Source organism: Drosophila willistoni, chromosome 3R (genome assembly GCF_018902025.1).
Source record: "Drosophila willistoni isolate 14030-0811.24 chromosome 3R, UCI_dwil_1.1, whole genome shotgun sequence".
NCBI lineage: Eukaryota > Metazoa > Arthropoda > Insecta > Diptera > Drosophilidae > Drosophila > Drosophila willistoni.
The window spans coordinates 15,081,559-15,100,679 of record NC_061086.1 but is presented as its reverse complement, the minus strand read 5'-3'; the positions used below and the strand labels follow the sequence as shown (position 1 = coordinate 15,100,679).

Genomic DNA, 19,121 nt, shown 5'->3' with positions numbered 1-19,121 from the left:
TTTGGGGGAAAACAATGTTGATTTTTCTTTTTTATTTCCATCGAAAAATTAACTTTTCACAGTTTGCTGTAAATATTTAACTAAATCACTACACTCATACATTGTTTATTTAAATACACATTAATTTAGTTTTGGTGGTTTTTTTTTTTTTGTTTTTGTTTTTCATCTTATAGTTGTGATACGAATTCGAATAAAAGTCACGTGTCCATTCCTATATGCTATAAACAAATGGTTGGGCTGTTGCTTCTTTTAACTCTTTTTTGTATAAACTTGTAAGATCCATTCATATACAAGCAGTTATAAAAAGTTCAATATATATACCTATATATATATAGATATATTTCATACATAGATTTAGTTGCATGTGTCTGTGTGTGTGTGTGAGAGGACATATTATGTATTTAGTAATTATGTAATGATTCAGTGCGAAAATGTATGCGAATAGTTGGGATTTCATTATACATCAAAAATGTTTTGACATTATTATTTTGTTTCATTAAGTAAAGCACACCAAGTTTTTCTGTTACAGTCTCTTACAATACCGAAAAATAATTAAAAATTTTACAAAGACCGTTTACAAAATTTGAACGCGTCAAATAATAATCTATATACGGAGGAGGAGGCGGGTAAAATCTCACATTAGACAATTAAATTTATGACATATCCTCCTCCTTTTCATGCCAAACACTGCTCTCATTCTCTGTATCACTGAGAATTTCGACTACTTCCTCTTCGCCAACCAACATTCCTTCCTCCTTCTCAAAATTCTTGAAAAAACCATCCGGTGGTGTATCATCATTGTCATTTAATAAATTTAGCTCGGGCACCAGAGCATCATCGGTCCCAACTTGGGCATTTATTGTTGTCGATGTCGCCGCTGTGGTTGAGACATCCATGGGCGGCAACGTAGCCACTGGATTGAAAGGTGCATCCAAGTCTTCGAGGCCTCGCGGTGGCTTCAATTTAGCCAGTTCCTCACGCAAATGCCGATAGTGCCGACGGAGAACCATAGAGTTGAACGATATGGTGCGACTGGCACGTTCTGTGTACTGCGGTTTACTCAACTCCTTTATCCAGCCTTCGATTTGATTGCAAATCTCTTCACGCTTCAGCCAAAAATGCTTATGTATAACCTGCAAAAAGGTTAAGATTAATTAATGAATTGGCCAGTGGTTGTTTATTAGATCCCAAAGGTTACTTACATCTCTAAAGCAGGGACTTGGATTGCGAATCTGCTCTAGCATAGCCCAACGCACACATGCCTGGTAGATATTGCTATTATACTCTCGCGAAGAGTTCGTTCCACTGGGTGTTCCACGACTACGCTCGAAACCCGGTTCATTAAAGTAAGGTTCTGGCACTAGAATGAGCGACTGTATGGAGACAAGAACCTGCAGGAAGCTAGACGTCTGCGCGTTCCACTTCTCCTCGGGTCGGCCATGCCAAGTGTTAAGCACAGACAGACATACTTTGCCATCGTTGTAGAGGTTAGGATTGAAACGAACCGAGTGCCGGCCCGTGGTCTCCAGATTGATTAGCATTGGCAAGTTGGGGTAATCTGGTGGAAAGAAGACATCGAACTCAAAGCATCCATTGGCATATGGCGTATCAGCCGGTCCAGTGATAAGCACCTAAAGTAAAAAAAAAATGTATAACTATAAAAAAAAAGAATAACTCTAGCGAATTACCTTCATAATGTCCAGTCTATCCGTATCACAGCGCACAAATACTGAACTACTAAAGCTTAATGGCAGGCTGGTCGACAGGGTAACCGTCTCCTGGGCCAAACGCTTAACCCGCGACGGATGATAGCGATCGCCAGCAAGTCGCACCATTTTTTCAAAATGATACGAGACTACAAATCTAAAGCTATTGTTATCGGCCTCTACAATCATATCATATGTATCGAATTGCCGCTTTTTCATCAGTTCCAAATAACGCTGCTCAATAGATTTACTCAACGGCCGTTCCAATTGGGCAATGCCCTCCTCGTTGCTATTGAACATATTGATTAGGGCATCTGCATCGATGGTCTTTTGCACCAACATGGTTGTATCCTGTATGTCTGGTATGAGTAGAGCCAGGCCCTCATCATCGCCGTCGTCTATGTTGAAGGTAAGTTGTTGGTTTTGACCCTTTATGTTGGACTTTTTGTTGACTCTGAAACAAGATGACATTTTTGAACACCAATATTCGGAATAAGTTCGTCTTTTTACTTACTTAAGTCGTTTCGCATAGGTGTCCACGCAGGTCTTCATGTTCTTTAGCAGCTCGGCTATGGGTGGAGCACCTTCACCACAGGCGCTCGGCACCGGCTGAAGCAACGAAACTAAACTCTTGGACAATGACAAAGCGCGCAGCAGCTTTAATATGGCACGATATAGTGGAATGTGTCGGGTTATGTCCAGCACGGAATCATTACGCAGATATGAACTCAAAGCAGGTATAAGACAAGATTGCTGCAGCAAAGTTTGGAATATGGACGGCAATTCGCCCGTTACATCGCGCACATCATGGTAGGCGAGATTAACTTCGCCACTCATATCGCTGGGTATGCAATCTCCCGGATTGATGTAGCTAGCCAACACCAACAGCAACACGGTGACATGTTCTTCCTCACTCTTCTGTCGCAGCAGAGCCTGCTCCACATTCCACGATTGTGTCGTAGACCCAGTGCCAAAGCCTGTACCCTTAGCCCAATACATATGGCTCTTATCATCGGATGTGACACCACCAGTGGGCGTCGCTTCTTCTGCTCCGTTTGCTTTGGCTGCACCTGCACCGGTGCCATTAGTGCTACCACCACTACTACTAGTCGAAGGTTCAACGATTGGCGCTCCAATGCGACTGGTGTGCGATTGATGGGAGAATATGCCCAGACAATTGAGAACCAAATGCATGGCTCCAACCTCAATGACAACGCGGCGCAATAACATTCCGTCATCAGTAGATAAGGGCACACAGTCCAATAGTTGTCGGAAGACTTCAAATGGCAAAGTAGGCAAAGATGGGGCCAATGATAAGCTATAGATGTCGTCTAATTGAGAAAATTAAAAAAATTAGTATATAGTTTTTAATTGGGTGTTGCATTTAACACTTACTGCCGTCTCCATCACCTGTAACGCCAAGGACTAATCGTAACAGGCATTGAGCTCGCAGTTTATCTCTTAGCAGTACATCTGAATAGGCCGGAAGACGCAAGAATAGTCCGAATGCAGCCAAGGAATGCTGTGGAACTGAACTGACTGTTGCCTGTTTGGCAGTTGGCTCACAAATGGTATCCTCTAGATCTTCATAAATCTCCTCATTTGGCTCCAGCTTAACCCAATCGGATAAAGGCGGGCTCTTTTCCTTTTCACTTATCAGAGAAGTGGCCTTGCGGCCAGAATGTTCAGGGTAAACGGTGGGTAAATAATGGGCCAACAATGAGAGTCCACCGCTACTGGAAAAGCGTTGCAATGGCGACGGCAAAGGCTCAACGCATGATGCCTTCACCTTTCTCGACTCGGATACTTCATCGGATGATTCTGGTGTTTCCGGTATCAGATCAAGTGTAAGACACGGTGCTGACAGTGAGTGGCCCGCGTCCAACAACGTGGCCAACACCTGAGAGATGGTGGCATCCAATGACAGCACAATATCCGGATACTCGGCTATTATTAGTTGATTACCATTGACTGCATTGGCCGATTGAAGCACATAGTCCTGCATATTGAACGCACCTTTATAGCCTATAAAATAACGGTTTATTTAATAGACTGGTATTTCTCTAAGCATAGAACTACTTACTGCCGCTCATAGCTGCACTGGAGGTTTGGGTTTCCTTATCCTTATTCATAGATGCAGCTTGATTTTTGGCATCCTTGATACGCTTATCCTTGGCCGCCACTGCTGCACCGACAGTTAGGAATTCCATACTGCCAGATTCTATATTATTTAAATTGATGAAGCTATTCTTGCTCTCCAGCTTGCCGGCTTCACCGGATTTGCTGGAATTTGCTGCCGAAGCATCGCCAGCACGTTGATCTGTAGGTGTAGGTTGGTACACTAAGTTACTATATACTAATGAGGCAAACGGGAGCGGCCGGACAACCAAAAAGAAGAACACATTTTGAAAAAACAACAAAATCATAATCAAATGAAGTCAAAGAACAAAAAAAACTTCCTACCCAGGCGGCGACTGAGGAATATAAGGATTAAACTTACCGCTAACACAATTTTGCATGATCTCCTGGCATGTTGTGCTTGTGGTAACATTGAAGAGTATGTGATGGGCACTACTCCGCTTTGCTGGATGATTATTCACAGAGGCCACTGGCAAGGAGGTACTTGCTCCGCCATTGGAGCCACCCATTATGGCTGATAGGGTATCCCTGCGCTGCAGGGGCTGTTGGCTGCGTACGGCAACGGTGATATGTTCGTTCTCCAACAGTAATTGTAGCACCAATTGGCGTGTAAATCCCGAAATTGTAGGCCGATGGCCGGATAGAGAGCGTACAGGTTTACATATTATGGCTCCTATAAGCAATGATGTGAGGACTTCCTGGTTGGCTGGATGGCAGGCACTGACGCGTGTGAAAAAGTTGATGGTGGAACGTTCCAAACGGATAAAGGATTGCTGCATGGGCATGGTCTTGCTCAACGGGGTTGAATGTGTGTTACAGAGCAGCTGAAGCAGAGGTTTCCAGAACACGGAACCCTGCATGGTGCCCAGCCAATCCCGCATCGGTCCCTCAGCACAGCACTCGGAGAAAAAGTCCAATACTTTGGGCACATTTGCACAAGTCAGCAATGGAGCACTATGAGCGATATTCGCCTCAGCCTTGTCAAAGTCTGTCATCGATGAAGAAGGATCTTCTGGGCTAGGTTCCTCTGGTGCTGCCGCCGCTTGACTGCTGCTAGTTGAAGCTGAAGACGGGGGTGATGCTGGGGCAGAAGCTTCCGAGGAGGCTGTTGCTACAGGTTCTGTGCTAGGCAGCAAATGTGTGCAATATTCATAAATGGCATGGGCAAGTAACTTCGGCAAACCCGAATCGAGCATTTGGTAAATAGCCACTGGAGACTGACAGGCCAAGGCTACCGTCTTTAGCAAAGCTGGGCGTTCCAACAAAATGGTAAGATTCTCACTGCCTTCGCGGCGGAACCACGCACTGCCACTCTGCACTTTGCTGTCATCAGTCTGGCGGCGTGCCGGCGGTTCCAATTTAACTCCCACCTTAACTAGCAGTTGATTAAACAGTTCCGGCTTAATATAGCACAGGGCGCAAATCAATGAATCAAAACTGGCTTTAAGTGGTTCATCGTGCTCCAAAGTAGTTATCCATTCGTAGCAGGTTTCAAAAAGATTTGAGGAAATCAGTAGCGGGAGCTCTGGCAACTGCTGCTGACGTTGAACACGCCAAAGAATCGCTGCAATGACTTTGACGAATCCGCTCTGCGGATTATTACTTCTTGCCTGTTGACTATAGTTATCATGTAGCTGCATTATCCAGTCCAAAAGCACACGCAATTTGTCCAACAAATGCTCCGTAGAGCTGGTAACTACTTCGTGGATCAAATCGCAAACGGCATCGCTGGACAGTTTAAATACTACAACAAAAATAAATTCATAAACATCAATACTTCTTAAGACAAATATCTCACTCACCTTGCGGCGTTGTGTGCCACAGAAGAGTCCGTAACAGTTGCAAACTCAGCTCGTGATTGTAGGCTCCTAGCTTGAGTAAAATAGTCTCCAGATGTTGCTGTGCCAAACTTGGAATCATGGGCATAATATTGAGTAGCGAACAGCAGGCTTCCAAAAAGCCCGGATATGCAGCCGGGGATGAGGCAATCAAATCAGCCAATTTACTATCTGGCTGCAATGCAGCCACATGGAAACATCGAGACAGTATGCGCACCCAACCAATGCTTGTCTTGGCAAACGAATCGTCTTCAAGCATTGAATCGGCATCGATGGCTGCCAACGATGCACTTGACAATGTTGTGGAACACGCACCCAATCCATCGACACACGAACGGGCGTTCTGAGTACGATTGTTGAAAATTGTCTGGCCAAGTACGGCTATCTGTACAAGCCCAACATTGCCACAGTCCTTGGGTCTGGAAAAAAATGTAACAGAGGAGTTTTTCGAATTTACACATTTCTCTTTGGAGGGACTCACTTGTAAAGCCTAAGCACAATGCTGGTGGCAACTTCCGCTTTGGCCAGTTTCAGTCGAATACATGTCAATCCTGTGGTGGCCATCGGTGGCCCTACAGGTATGGAACCCAGTCCATAGTCTCTAGACAATTCCAGAGCCACAGCCGAAGGACATGAGGCCAGACTGGATGTGTGTGGCATAAGTTGAACTTCCTTTAACAATATCGCCGTTGGCAGAGTTATGGTCAAATCCACATGAGACTCATTGGGATAGAACATATAACTCCAGGCCGGAGACCGCGGACGCCTATGAGTCGCATTAGGATTGGAGATCAGAACTTCTGCGCTTTGAGCTGCATCATTCTCTGATACAATGTGCGAAAATGGGGCAAAATTTATCAATCCATCATATTGTGCTCCGCTACGGGGCGGTTGAGCTGCCGTCGAAGTGGATGTGCCTGTGCCGGTTGTGGTCTTCTTGCATGTATTGTTGCTGGCCACATGACTATTGAGCTTAAGACGCGTATTTCTTGTCATATGCTGCATGATCAGTGAAATCTGTCGAATGAAACGAAAGTGAATTCAAAATGACCTCATTTAATTATCTATAGTTTCTTACCAAGCCCGGTTGCATATTAATAATCGTCTTATTGAGCCGCACCAGATTATGACAAATGATCTGTATGCCACCGAGTTGAGTGAAAATCTGTACAGCTGGCGCTACTTCCAAGACATTAGAGATATACCAGAGGAATGGCTCCGATAACTGCAGTCGTGGCAGTGTAGACTTGCGTTGTATAGTAGCTATGAGCAGAAAATAAAACCATTAGATGATATTTCACGAGTCTCTTAACTAAACTTACTCTCTTCAAGATATTGGCAAATTGGAGCAACAACTAGACGCGGATTTGATGCCCTATCGCTTAGCGTACGCATCAAATTGAAAACCGCATCCACTATTGTCTGTGGATTGTCTAGTAACATATTCGGTATGACAGAAAAGAAACCGCTGGATGTCATCAACTTAAATGAATTAGTCGAACACTGTGAAAGAGCTCCAAACAGTCTCTTCATTGTAGGAAATTGTCGCAGCACTAAACAAAGAAAGTAAATATTTTAGTATACCTAATTTTAGTAAAGGAATTTAAGTTTACCCCAATCAGCAATGCAGGGCACTTTACTACGATGACCCTCGGTATTGAGCTGTTCGGCTTTCGTTTCGTCCGTTTGACTTTGATTGGAAAGCTCCTCCTCTTCGGGTATCGTTACCTCCTGCAAAAACACATTAGCTTATCGAATATTTCCATTACATTCTCAATGTACTTACACTTGGCTGCCGAGGCATCTCAGGCAGCACCATGTGCGAGCATAAGTTCAGCAGATTTATAATCAACGAATTGTCACAAATGGTTGCATTGGCTTTGTTAGGATTCTCAGAACCCAGGACATTGGCAAACAAATTGCTAAAGTTATTGCCCGTATTGTTGTTTTCATTGCCACGGCATTGCAATTTCTCGCCATTTGATATGTTGTTGTACACCAGGAAAGCTGAAAATGATTAAAAAGTTTGTGAAGAACCCGGAATGCCTTGAAAATATAAACAAACTTACAAACACTCTCTGTTATCTTAAGTGCTATATTAAGATCTCCTTTATCATTTGGCATCCAAAGAAGATCGCGAACTAGCTGGTTTTGAGCATCAATCGGTCCTTGTTGATTACTAATGGCGCCGCCTGGTTGTACCAGCTGCAACACCACATGTAGCAGGATATCCTTTAACCGACGCTTGCAAGGAATAAGACCGCCACTGCTCTCGCTTTTGCTATGCAACCAAAGCAGCAGTTCATGCAGATGCTTACAAATGGTGGCACCAGCCTAAAATGGAAATAAAATAACAATTAACAAATAGGTCTAACAAATGTTAAGAGCCATCAAACTTACACATCGGTTGGTAATAATGGAGGAGCTCATGCCGTAGCCGGAGAAGAAGCGCAGTAACATCTTTTCAAAGTTTTCATCGTTTACAATAACCTCGTTAATGCGTGTACAATCTGCAACTTCATCTCCAATTGGCAATGAATTGCAGGCTAGGAATAGGCATTGGAAGCCCAACGACCATGTGCGTAACTTGATGTCATTATGCCAGGCCAAGGCCAACAAGAGGCCCTGGACAGCATTGGCCCCAAATGGAATTTTTGGTATATCGGTTTGGGTAATGCCCGAAGTGTACGGCTTCTCTGCCAGCTCACAATTCAATGTTAGCCACATTTGTAGCACCTGTTCCAAATGCACCCAAGTATCCTCATAATGCAAATCGGCCAATATAGAATCAAAGACGTTCTTAAACATAACGTAGGTATTGCGGCCCGTATACTCCGAACCTGACCACAATTGAGTTAAATACTCTGGCCAGGCTGTTGCCTCCGGTGGTGAGGAAACAAACTCGTTGGTCAAAACTTGCGGCAACGAGGAATAGAGATCGAGTGATGTCCGATTGGTAAGTCTACGCAACTGTGTCTCAACATGCAATTCAAGACCAGTATCCAGGCGTGTGTCAAGTGCCACAGAGATTGATTTACAAAAGAAATTGAAGGTATTCTTGCACAGAGCATTGCTCTCCTTTTTGGTCACAGGTTTTGTTCGTTCAATCATGTCAATGTCATTGAGCATCTCATCGAATTCGGCGTCATCACATTCAATCAACGATGGCAGACAATTGTATTTAACAGCTGCAAAGTTCCAAAGGAAAATAAATGTATATATTAGTTACTGTTGACAATAAAAAAAGAAAGTAATTTAAGGAAATGGGTAACACCCCTCCAGCAGGGACGACAAAATGTGTATATTAGTGTCGTCCATGCCAGAGACGGCGCTTTATCGGGTGCATTGAAAATATTTATGTCTCCGTTTACCCTCCTGATAAAATTCACTTGCTGTCGGCATACAGAGCACAGACTGCTGTGCCACGGAAGCAGATGAGGAGGAAGAAGAGTTGGAGGAAGAGGCTAAAAAGATGAGAAATATGTTACACTCGCAATTCAATTCAAACCATAGCGAGGAGTCCGTAAACAGTAAAATACATCCCAATTAAATATCCTTATAATTTTGAACTGAGCCCTGCTCACAACTCACACACACATACACATACTCTTAAAATACTCACATGAATAGTCGCCAAAAAGTTCACGCGTCTCCTGCACTGCAGCCTCCATAGTCCGAGGCCCATCGTTGGTGGGCGTGACATCGCTGTCTCTATATTGCTTGTCTGCGTCCAAGAGATCCTTTTCAAAAACAGAATGAGAGAGAGAAATATTAATTATAATCAACATCAACATCCTTTCGCACACATCCTTACCTGGAGCAGACATGTGATAGCGTGAACAGACCAAGGCTGTTGCTGATCGTTCCATACAGCCAAACGTATAAGTTGTTCTAGTTGTGCGCTCGTCACAATTTTGCATAGGCGAACCGAGGGTCTGCAGGCGGCCACAAGGCGGGCAATAACTTTGCAGGTTAGCAAGAACTGATCCATATTGCAATCAAAGTCCATTTCCAAAAGCAAAGCAAAGAGGCCACGTATTACAACCTTGATATTGGCCATCCGCAATGTCTTTAGGCCCTTGTCAAAATTACTATTGCTATCTGCGTCGCCACCGCCGCCAAATTCTGGATGTTTGGGCGATGATGACGAAGTGGTTGTCGATTTGCCTGCGGTGCTGCATGACTGCCCAAGAGATCCTCCTCCGCCTGTATAGCTGACCATATTAATTTTGCCACCCGTGGATGTGCTCTTGCTAATCGCCGCGGCGCCAGCTTTAGTTTTCGTCGACAACTCCATGAATATGCCAGGATGTTCGTTTTGAATCATATAGATTTTTTTGCCCCAATCAGTGTACGGCTGGGATGAGTATTTGTTGGTTTGAATCATACGTTTCTTAAAACAACGCAACTGTTTGCTATTTGTCGCATTATTTGGACGCGTCTTTGTAAAGTCACTCTCACAGCTCATAAAGTCCCAGCGTGCGGCGGCTGAAAAAAAGGAATTTCATAGTCAATCAAAATGCAATGAAAAATGGTGAGACTACTTACATTTATCTTTGCGTTCAGTATTGTCATCCAGACAGACTGAAAGGAACAGCAGCAACCAGGTAATTAATTGCAGATCTGAAGTTGTGCCCATTGCCGCATTCCGTTCAGCTGCACTTGCCGATGTGCTGGGCTGCTCTGTCTGAAATTTGTAGTACGGAGAAATTGGAGCTAAAAGCTTGACAAGAGTCTTCAGTACAGCATCAATGACAATGGAGCGACAGGCGCCCATGGCAATACTTCGACGACCCAAATAGGTGAGCAGGAAGAAGATGCTAAAAATAAAAAAATTCCATTAAGTAAAAGATAAATCTACACATGAAAGCAGCATTCTTACCGATCTTGTGGAAAGGCTTTACAATTCTGAGCAGAAAACAGACTGCAAAAAGTGTCAGCCAGAAAATCGCCCCACCAGGGTTGGAAGCAACACATGCGAACCAGCAGCGAGCAGGTGGCTAGTTGCAATTGGGCATCGCCATAGACCACCAAGGAATTGAATAATGCTTTGGCAGTGATCACATTGAAGCGTTGATGAACTGGCAGAATATTCTTTATGCCATACTCAATCGAGAAATGCAAAAGAACCTCGACCAGGCTAAGACTCAGCACACGTAACTTATCCCTTGATGCGGCTCGCAGAGTTTCAACTGTAAGCGGGCCGGAGTTCGGTGGTGGCATAGTCGATATATATTTGGGAGACAAGGCGCGCTCTAAACGCATCACCACATTTCTAACGACGTTGATCTGATACTGCAGGAGCATGCATTCCTCGTACAGAGACACAACTTTATTATTGTTGTCCAAGCCGGTAATTTCTTCGTCACGTTGCTTATTAATAAAAGCTTGCAAATGCGCTACATTTGATAGTTCACTATTACGCATGGGTGTAAGTAATTCCATTAACTTACAGCTGGCCAATCTGTAGCGACAATGAACATCCTCATAGAGTGCATTGAGTGATTTGAGCTGCATCTGCAGGGACGATGTTGGTTGTTTTATAAACCTCATTAACCGATCTCCATAGCCATCATGTTCAAGTACAACGGGATGACCAAAGAACCGTCCCAATGGCACTTTGCATTTCGTCGACGACATACCAATGCGTCCAATAATAGTTAGTTTCAAATAACGACAAATTGGCGGTGGTTGCATATCACTCAAGACCAGCGTCTTTGTCTGTATGTCGCTGACCTGAACAAGCCGTGTGCCATCTGTCTCCTCATCAAAGCACCATATATCAATACTCAGCGAGGTGAGCTCATCGCATGCGGGAATGACTAGGTCGGTAAGAAGAATATGATGACCAAAATCCAAAACGACGAAACGACGCGCACCGGAATGCATACGATCAATAACAATCATTTGCTTAGGTGGCGGCGTGAGCAACTTATGCCATGTGATAGGTTGACACGGATTGGCACTTAAGTTTTGCATTATCTTCTCGCTTTCTGTGGCATCATCTACCAAACTCTCTCCACCTGCCACTCCCACCGCAGCGTTGACTTGTTTTTGGGCTGGCTGGGATGGCTGGGCCGACTGCTGACCTTGATCTGCAACCGGCTGTTGGTCATCTTGAGTTGCCGGCTCCACCATTTCATTAAGACTAAGCGGTGACGCCATCGATATATCCCACGAATCCATTGGTTTCTCAAATTCATCATAGATATCCAATTTCTTTTGCATAAAACTATTCCACATTGTCAGCTGTGGCAATAGTTTGGAGATGTTCATCGATGGCTTATCGTTTTTCACCTCCTGTTTGATGTCATTTTCCAGGTCAGCAAGCAAAGCTTCAGCTTGAATATCACAAAAAAACAAATTAGCGTAAACTCAAAGAAAAACGATATTATACTCACTCTTACAAGCCTTGTCCTTGAATCCATTGACCATTCCTAGTGTGTCAAATGCCATTTTCATATCGTTCTCCGTCATCTCCGCAACCAAAGACTCCACGTCGTCAACCAAATCATTGAGCTAAATTAAATAAGCGATTCCCATTAATTACAAGTGGTTACATGTTGTCAGTCAATTTGCCTTACCAATTCTTTCTTACTGGCTGCCGCCAGTTTGGGCATCATCATCACATCTTCAACGATGACCACATTTGCCCCTGAATTCGTACCACCCACGCTATCAATGTTGTCAATACGTGTAGCTTCGGATGTCTGGACACAATTAAAATGGAGTTGCACTACTTCGAGTAGACCACGTAATTGATTGCTAATACTCTTTCCGCGAATCAAATATGGAAAGGTGCGGAAATCGACGCCATCTGAAGACAAAGATCAAACAAAATTAAAGACTAATTCCATTTCTAGACATGTCCTATGTACCTATTGAACTAAGCCGTTTAATATCCAAGCCAGTAACTGGCAAAATGGTCGCACTGCTTCGTATTACATTTGTCAGAGCCACTGGAGTGCTTGAGCCTTGTCGATTTGCATTGGGAAAATCGAAATCGAAGATCTCCGGTTCGAATGGGAAGCCATAGAGACCAAATCGTGTGCTGAGCAGGGCACAATAAGGGTCCCATCGCTTATCAATTTCATTGGCTATGTCCTTGAGTAAACCTATGGCATACTCGGAAATACTATTGTGTGACTCGGCCGTCGAGGTAGCACAGGTAAGCATGGTGTACCAGCGCACTACACTGCCGCACTGTGCTCGCGGTAGCTCGTGGAAAGTGTTTGCTATAGCTGTCTTCATGCTGGTATCCAGAGTGGCATGTTTTTGCAGTTCAACTGGAAGATTGGCCACTCCCCTAAGCAAACGAATGAAAATAAGTGGATGTTTTAAATGTTTTACAGATGGTACTCACTCTGTCAATATTATCAGCAACTTGACACACTTGTGGGCCGTGCTGCGTTCACTGTAGATGATGCAATTACGCAAGAGCTGTTCAATATGTTTCTCGGATAGGGAAATGCATTCAAACTGCTGGGCTAGCAAATCAGGAATATTAGCGGCCGTCTGTTTATTAATCTGTTCCTTAAGCCGCTCCGATTTTGGTGAACGGAATCGATTTAATCGAATGAAACAAATCCAAATGAGCACATCGAGAGCCATATTTTTTGTCAATGGCGTGGAGGCCGAGTCGCTGACAATACGGAAAAGCTGCTCAAGGAGAACATTGCTGTCCAACATAGCTATACGCTGGATGCGTCCATTGCTGATTCGACTATGTGACTTGACAGCCCGGACGCTTATCGATATCTCATGCAACCAATCACAACCTGCAATAGCGGCAGAGAAACAAAAATAATGTTTAACAATTTCATAATTTTGGGATATTAGGAAAAACTACAAGGAGAGGTGGCACAATGTGTTTTTTGTATCTTTCCTACCTGCCACAGGCCCAACACTACGAACTGCAGACGGACGAGAAGCTGCAGTAGTTGGCGTCAGCGGTGGTGACGCCGAAGATGATGATGATGATGGCGCTGGCTGTGGCTCTACCGATGATGAAGATGATGGTGATGTTGGTAGGGAAAATTTGGATGAATTGTTTCTTGATTTTAGCATTTGATATAAATCATAGGGACATATTTTCAATATGGATGTCTTTAAAACTTTCATGGCATTAGCCATTTGATTCCCTTCGGCATATTGATCGCGATTTATAAAACGTTCTACTTGATGTAGACACTTGCCTTGCGTTGTAAAGGACGAAGCTGCTAAAAATTTGGGATGAGGGCAGGTATGGAAAGAACGGGGAATACACACACTACTGCTGTGTCATACATACCCCTGGTTTTATTTTGCCCATCCTTTGAAGGATCCGACACGGTCTTGATGTGGAGCAAGAAATTACGTGTTCGTGTTTTAAAGAGTTTGGGCGATGTAAGAGTGGCAGTCCCGCCCTGATCACACAAATCAATACACGACGACAGTTCGATAGGCCCGGCAAGAACTTCTGCATTGTGGGCTAGTAAATATTCCTCGCTAAGCACAGGATTTTCATTGGCAACTGAAACAGTAAATGGAAATTGTAAAGCAGTCAAAGTCATAAATAGTTATTAATTATACATACAATAAGAGAGATCAATATTATCATCAGTAACATTGGGCTTGTAGCTGGCATGAGGTCCTTTCATGCGATAACCAAAGCCATTTGTGTTCTGCTTCAGAAGTGTTACTTGTATGGCCGCGGGATTTGGGCACTGTTTATACACAGTGAATTTTAAATCAATATGACCCAGTGAGACAGGTTGAGCCAGATTAAGCTCGATGATATGTTCGTCCCAGGTGGTTCTAACAAAATACAAAACAAATTAATCACAAAATAATCGAAATAGAATCACATATATATATATATAGAGGCACTTACGCATCATTATGCAGCCTCCAGGTGCGTGTGAACTCTCGCTCATCACCGTTACGCATATTTTGTGATTGTTTACGTTGCTTCTGCACTTGCCCCAGGTCGTTCCAACAACTGGGAACTTCAGCCGAATAAACAGTTAGCTTGTCATCGAACTGGGTTAGGGCATAGAATACACGCAAATCATCGAGAGACAAATCGGTGGTTTTGTAGGCCAATAAATTTGTGACATTGGCCAGCAAAGATATAATCGAAGGAGATGTTTGTACATTTGCACTTTGACCAGAAGTCGAAGCCACGTCGGAACCCACATCTATCGAAATGGCTTCAGCGGAGTTTACTGATTTACCAGCTTGTTCAATTCTACCGCTTCCTGCGCGGCCACCATCGGTGACACTCATATCTGTTATGCCTTGGGTTAATGTGGCACTGCAGTCATCCTCCATTTCGAGCAGTTCATCGCCGGAATCATTGTCCCCCTCACTCAATGAGTAAAAGAGCATGGCGCCTTGTCGAGAGCAACAGCACAGTCGGTCTAGATTACGGCAATATACCACGGTTTCAAAGTGCTCGCCCTCTTCCTCGATAACTGTGGTTGACTGGAAGTCGGAGAGAGAATAGATCTCAACACTGCCATCAGCACACACCACACAAAGAGCTCCCATTTCCTTTTGCTCCGAAGTTATACTTGACGTGGAGCTCCCGGTTACATAATGGGGTAGAATGCAAAGCTGTTTAGGGCATTTGGCGCGACTGAAAGTCATGGCTAATGTGTAATCATTGGAAATCTGTGCATCATCATAGTCAAAGAGAAGCAACTGAGCGGCTGCCACATTGCATTCGGCGTTGCTTTCATCTATATCCATGGAGCATTGATCATTGTCCTGCTGCTGCTGCTCATCTTCAGCGTCTTCATCCTCTTTGGCCACTGTGGCCATTATGATTTTACTGCCCTCCGTGTCACGCGCCTTTGTGCGTAACAATTTAACAAGCAATTGATTGCATTTCGGACTAGTTGGTAGAATTTCAGCAATTTCTACAATCTCCTGACCATCTTTGGGCGTTCCATTGGCACCATCTAGTGGATTCATGCGTTTCACACTGGTCCAGCTTTCAACAACACATTCGATCTCCTCGCTGGGTTTATCGTTCCCGCTATTGACGCCATTGTTCATAGCATTGTTATTGTTATTGTGATTGGACAAGGAGCTGCCGCCCAAAGAGTTGGAATCAATATTATTATTATTATTATTGTTGTTGTTCGGCTGGGAATCATCAATAATTAATTTATCCATCTCATTGCTTATGCCCATTAAACTTTGGCTAACATTAACCGTATTCGAGGATACCATTAGGCCATTGGCTGGATCTTCTAGATTATGGTCAAGAATCTGTGACAAAGTGGAGAGATCAAAATCATAGAGAACAGAGGCATTATCTCCATTATTCTGTCCCATGCCGCTATTCTTATTATAGGTCATTAGAGCAGAGACAAAGCCATTGCTATCAAAGCCATCGGCGAATTTCTCATATGGTGTCATCGCCTTGTTGTCATCATCTTTTGATTCGAGATTCACTTGGGTCACAACCACATTGCTATCACTAGAACCTACAACACACAAGTATTTGGTAGTTAAGAGTAATTCAAATCATCTGATAGATTCTAACACTTACTGGTGCCGATTTGGGAGGATGTCTTCTTTAATTGGCTTTCGGTGCTGCTGGAAACACTGCCGCTGTCGTTGCTTAAACTGGCTGATGTCTCGCTATGTCTATCGACATCGATTATACTGAGCACTACCATGCGTAGAGCCAACTCGCCGCTGCTCTGACGTACACTCACGCCCAATACAATCTTTGAACCGACGACACCAGCACGCAGAGTTGATGTGGAGGTTATATGCTGTTGAGAAAACTTGCCGCTGCTCTGATTGCTGCCATTAACAGAGCCCCCGGCTCCACCACCTCCGTTTCCGCCTCCATAATTGGCCGAGGAGTAGACGTAGTTAACTTTAGTACGAGCTCGTTCATTAGGAAGCACGCAAATGGCTGTAACGCGTGCCCAATCGAAGCTTTCCTCGAAACAATCCTTAAGCAGAGTGGGCACATGAAAGCTGCACATAAGTTTCAAATGTCGCTCAATGCTCCAAACGCTCAATTCGCCAGTCTGAGAACTGCAAGTGCAGAGTACATTAGCATAATCACTATTCGAAATTATGTCAAAGCCTTGGCCAGGAGAAGTAAGCGCGGGATTGGTAGCATAGGTGATGGATAGTGGCACATTCTGTGTATATTCACCCTTCACAAACGGACAGAGTGGAGAATGGCGTTCGTGCTCACTCCATGGTTCATCAGTCTTTTCCCAACAAACCAGGCATACATTGCAGGTGAAGCACATGGCTCTGTCTTCCCCGGTTGACGAGGGCTGATGATAGAAACCAGCCTGGGCCATTTGATCAGGCAGGGCCCATTTGTAGTCCATATGTGGCCAATTCTCAAAAGTCTGACGCCGCACGGCCTCTGAATGCATTAACACTCGCTGGAAGTTACTAAAGTTCCAACCGAATTCTGGGACTCTAGAGCCCATTAGCATGTCCGTAAGTCGCTCATTAATTGCCGAAGCAATGGCCAGCACTGGAATGTGACGCTCCAAACGTTTCAGCAGAATAACTACATTATTGGCCACAAGTTTAAGACTTGAATAGGGCACTTCCAAGCAAATGGTGTTCCACTGAAAAATAGATATCATTTTACAATTGGAAAGTTTTTTTAAATGTTATTTCGTCTTACACGCTGGGCTTTGATGCCTTTCTTAGCATTTAGCTGTGCCTGATTAATTTTCTGTGTCAGCTCGTTGCTGATATCGCAGGGACATTCGAGACCTTCGCTCTCCAATTCGTTTATACAATTTTGAAAAATGATCGCTTCTGATAAAATGATTTCCAATTTAATGTAATCATCGTTTTGCCCAATTGGTGCCTGCAGTATGGTATCCAATAGCAAGACGCCATTATAATCACCGCGCATTCCGAGATTGTGGCCATCCCAGAAGAGAATTTTATCCTGCAGCGGCATATACCGTCCATGCACTGTAAGGTCCACTGTAAATATATGAAATGCAAAATATTAGATTTATCGTGATATACAGGAAGTCTCTCCTCTAAAACGCCTGCCTGACCACCAGACCGCCCTCCCGAACCTTGTAGAGTGCATCATGCGCAGTGGCAAGAGAATAGAAATTACAAATAGGCAAGAAAAATTTTACCTCCTAACCCTCGCTTAACAGCAGTTGACCACACCAGCAACTGCGTAATAGAGCTACACCAAAAAATTGACTGTTGCTGCTAATGTTTTTGTGGCGGCTAATCATGAGTACCAACAACAACAACAACAATAACAATAATAAAAAAGTTGCGATAGGGCAAGCTACAGAGACAAAACGAGTCAATCTATGAGCATTAATCATTTGCAAAATAATAGAGCTTTACAGGGGAAACTAAATTCTGGGAAAACAATAAAATTTTCATATAAAATTTAAGGATTTTCTTTTTATGTATGTATGTGCTTGCTTGCATGTACATTTAGGGAGACGCATACAAGTGCAAATCAATTGCACTCCAAGTACAGTGAAGTTTCACATACGACAACGACAAATGCATTGAAAATTAAATAAAAATAATTGGAATAAAATAACCACTATCTGTTGGGTGTGTAAGAAAATAATTTACGATTTCATCTAATTTAGTCTAATGGTCTCTGCACAATTTTCTGAAGCCAGTCTCCACTGTACATATTGACATTTGCAGCGCTGCGAGTGTGTGTATGTGTAGTTATTTTTTTTTCTCATGCATTGCTCACCATTCCCATTTGAGCCCAATTGATGCGTCTGCAGTATTACTCCAGAATTGACATCCATAATTTTTAAGACATTATCCATTCCAAACAAGAGCAGCACATTCAATTGTGAATGGTAGACAATGTTGCGCATCTCGAAGGAAGGACGGGCCTCGGCCTCGCTGCCACTTCCACTATCGCAGTTAGTGCCCACATCCAAATAACCGTCCTGTTTCAGACTACGCTGCTCTGTGGCCATGATTGTGATCTTGATGCTATAATGGTGGGCACGCCAAGAGCACCCTCAGAATCAGGTTGTTTGTATTTTTTTTTTAATATTTTTTCTCTGCTGCTTTTTTTCGTCTCACAATTTAGATGATTAGTGTTGTGAAGGAATGAACAATGAGAACATGTTCCCCTAACATGTAGAAAGTACTAGAACTAGTTCTAACAGTTTCGCTAATTTTTATATTGCTAGGACTAGGACCATTTGTGAAAATCTTGTCTCGAAATTTAATAAATTCAGTTATAGAAATATGTTTGTATTACCACTGCAAAGCAACTAGAACTATTGAATTTATATAAATATTACACAAATCTCAGATATACACGTGAATGAAATAATAAAACGGCCAACTGATTAAGGCACAAATTTGTAACTCGATTTCTCAGAGATATATGTAGTTCAATTGGTGACATTAGAAGCAATCTACCTTTGATTCTTTTAAAATGTAAAGC

General features: G+C 43.4%; 1 protein-coding gene across 8 annotated transcripts; it reads right to left on the bottom strand.

Moving 5' to 3' along the window:
- Window positions 1-307: 307 nt before the first annotated feature.
- On the bottom strand, window positions 308-18,751 carry LOC6651097 (baculoviral IAP repeat-containing protein 6). Of its 8 annotated transcripts, XM_023180659.2 has the most exons (32): window positions 18,408-18,751; window positions 17,340-17,650; window positions 16,224-17,280; window positions 14,556-16,158; window positions 14,259-14,479; window positions 13,974-14,195; window positions 13,573-13,902; window positions 13,047-13,461; window positions 12,562-12,989; window positions 12,268-12,500; window positions 12,085-12,202; window positions 11,137-12,024; window positions 10,566-11,082; window positions 10,232-10,503; window positions 9,498-10,171; window positions 9,306-9,423; window positions 9,055-9,147; window positions 8,084-8,871; window positions 7,753-8,017; window positions 7,470-7,690; window positions 7,297-7,414; window positions 7,006-7,236; window positions 6,762-6,946; window positions 6,165-6,700; window positions 5,648-6,102; window positions 4,207-5,589; window positions 3,790-4,062; window positions 3,102-3,731; window positions 2,221-3,037; window positions 1,689-2,160; window positions 1,203-1,631; window positions 308-1,133 (listed from the first exon to the last, which is right to left on the bottom strand). In XM_023180659.2, exons 1-32 carry the CDS (start codon window positions 18,640-18,642, stop codon window positions 654-656), a joined length of 15,018 nt encoding a protein of 5,005 aa, XP_023036427.1. In that variant the 5' UTR covers window positions 18,643-18,751; the 3' UTR covers window positions 308-653. The 8 variants fall into 8 exon arrangements, with proteins under 8 accessions (XP_023036427.1, XP_023036424.1, XP_023036426.1 ...); XM_023180656.2 differs by having other exon boundaries at window positions 10,566-12,024; XM_023180658.2 differs by having other exon boundaries at window positions 3,790-4,026; window positions 10,566-12,024.
- Window positions 18,752-19,121: the final 370 nt, after the last annotated feature.

Excerpts from the sequence above, each read along its gene's own strand:
- LOC6651097 (XM_023180656.2), bottom strand. The coding sequence starts at position 18,642 with ATGGCCACAGAGCAGCGTAGTCTGAAACAGGACGGTTATTTGGATGTG. Across the intron at positions 10,172-10,231 it reads TACTGAACGCAAAGATAAAT|CCGCCGCACGCTGGGACTTT; the intron begins GTAAGTAGTCTC and ends CCTTTTTTTCAG. Across the intron at positions 2,161-2,220 it reads ACCTATGCGAAACGACTTAA|AGTCAACAAAAAGTCCAACA; the intron begins GTAAGTAAAAAG and ends ATCTTGTTTCAG.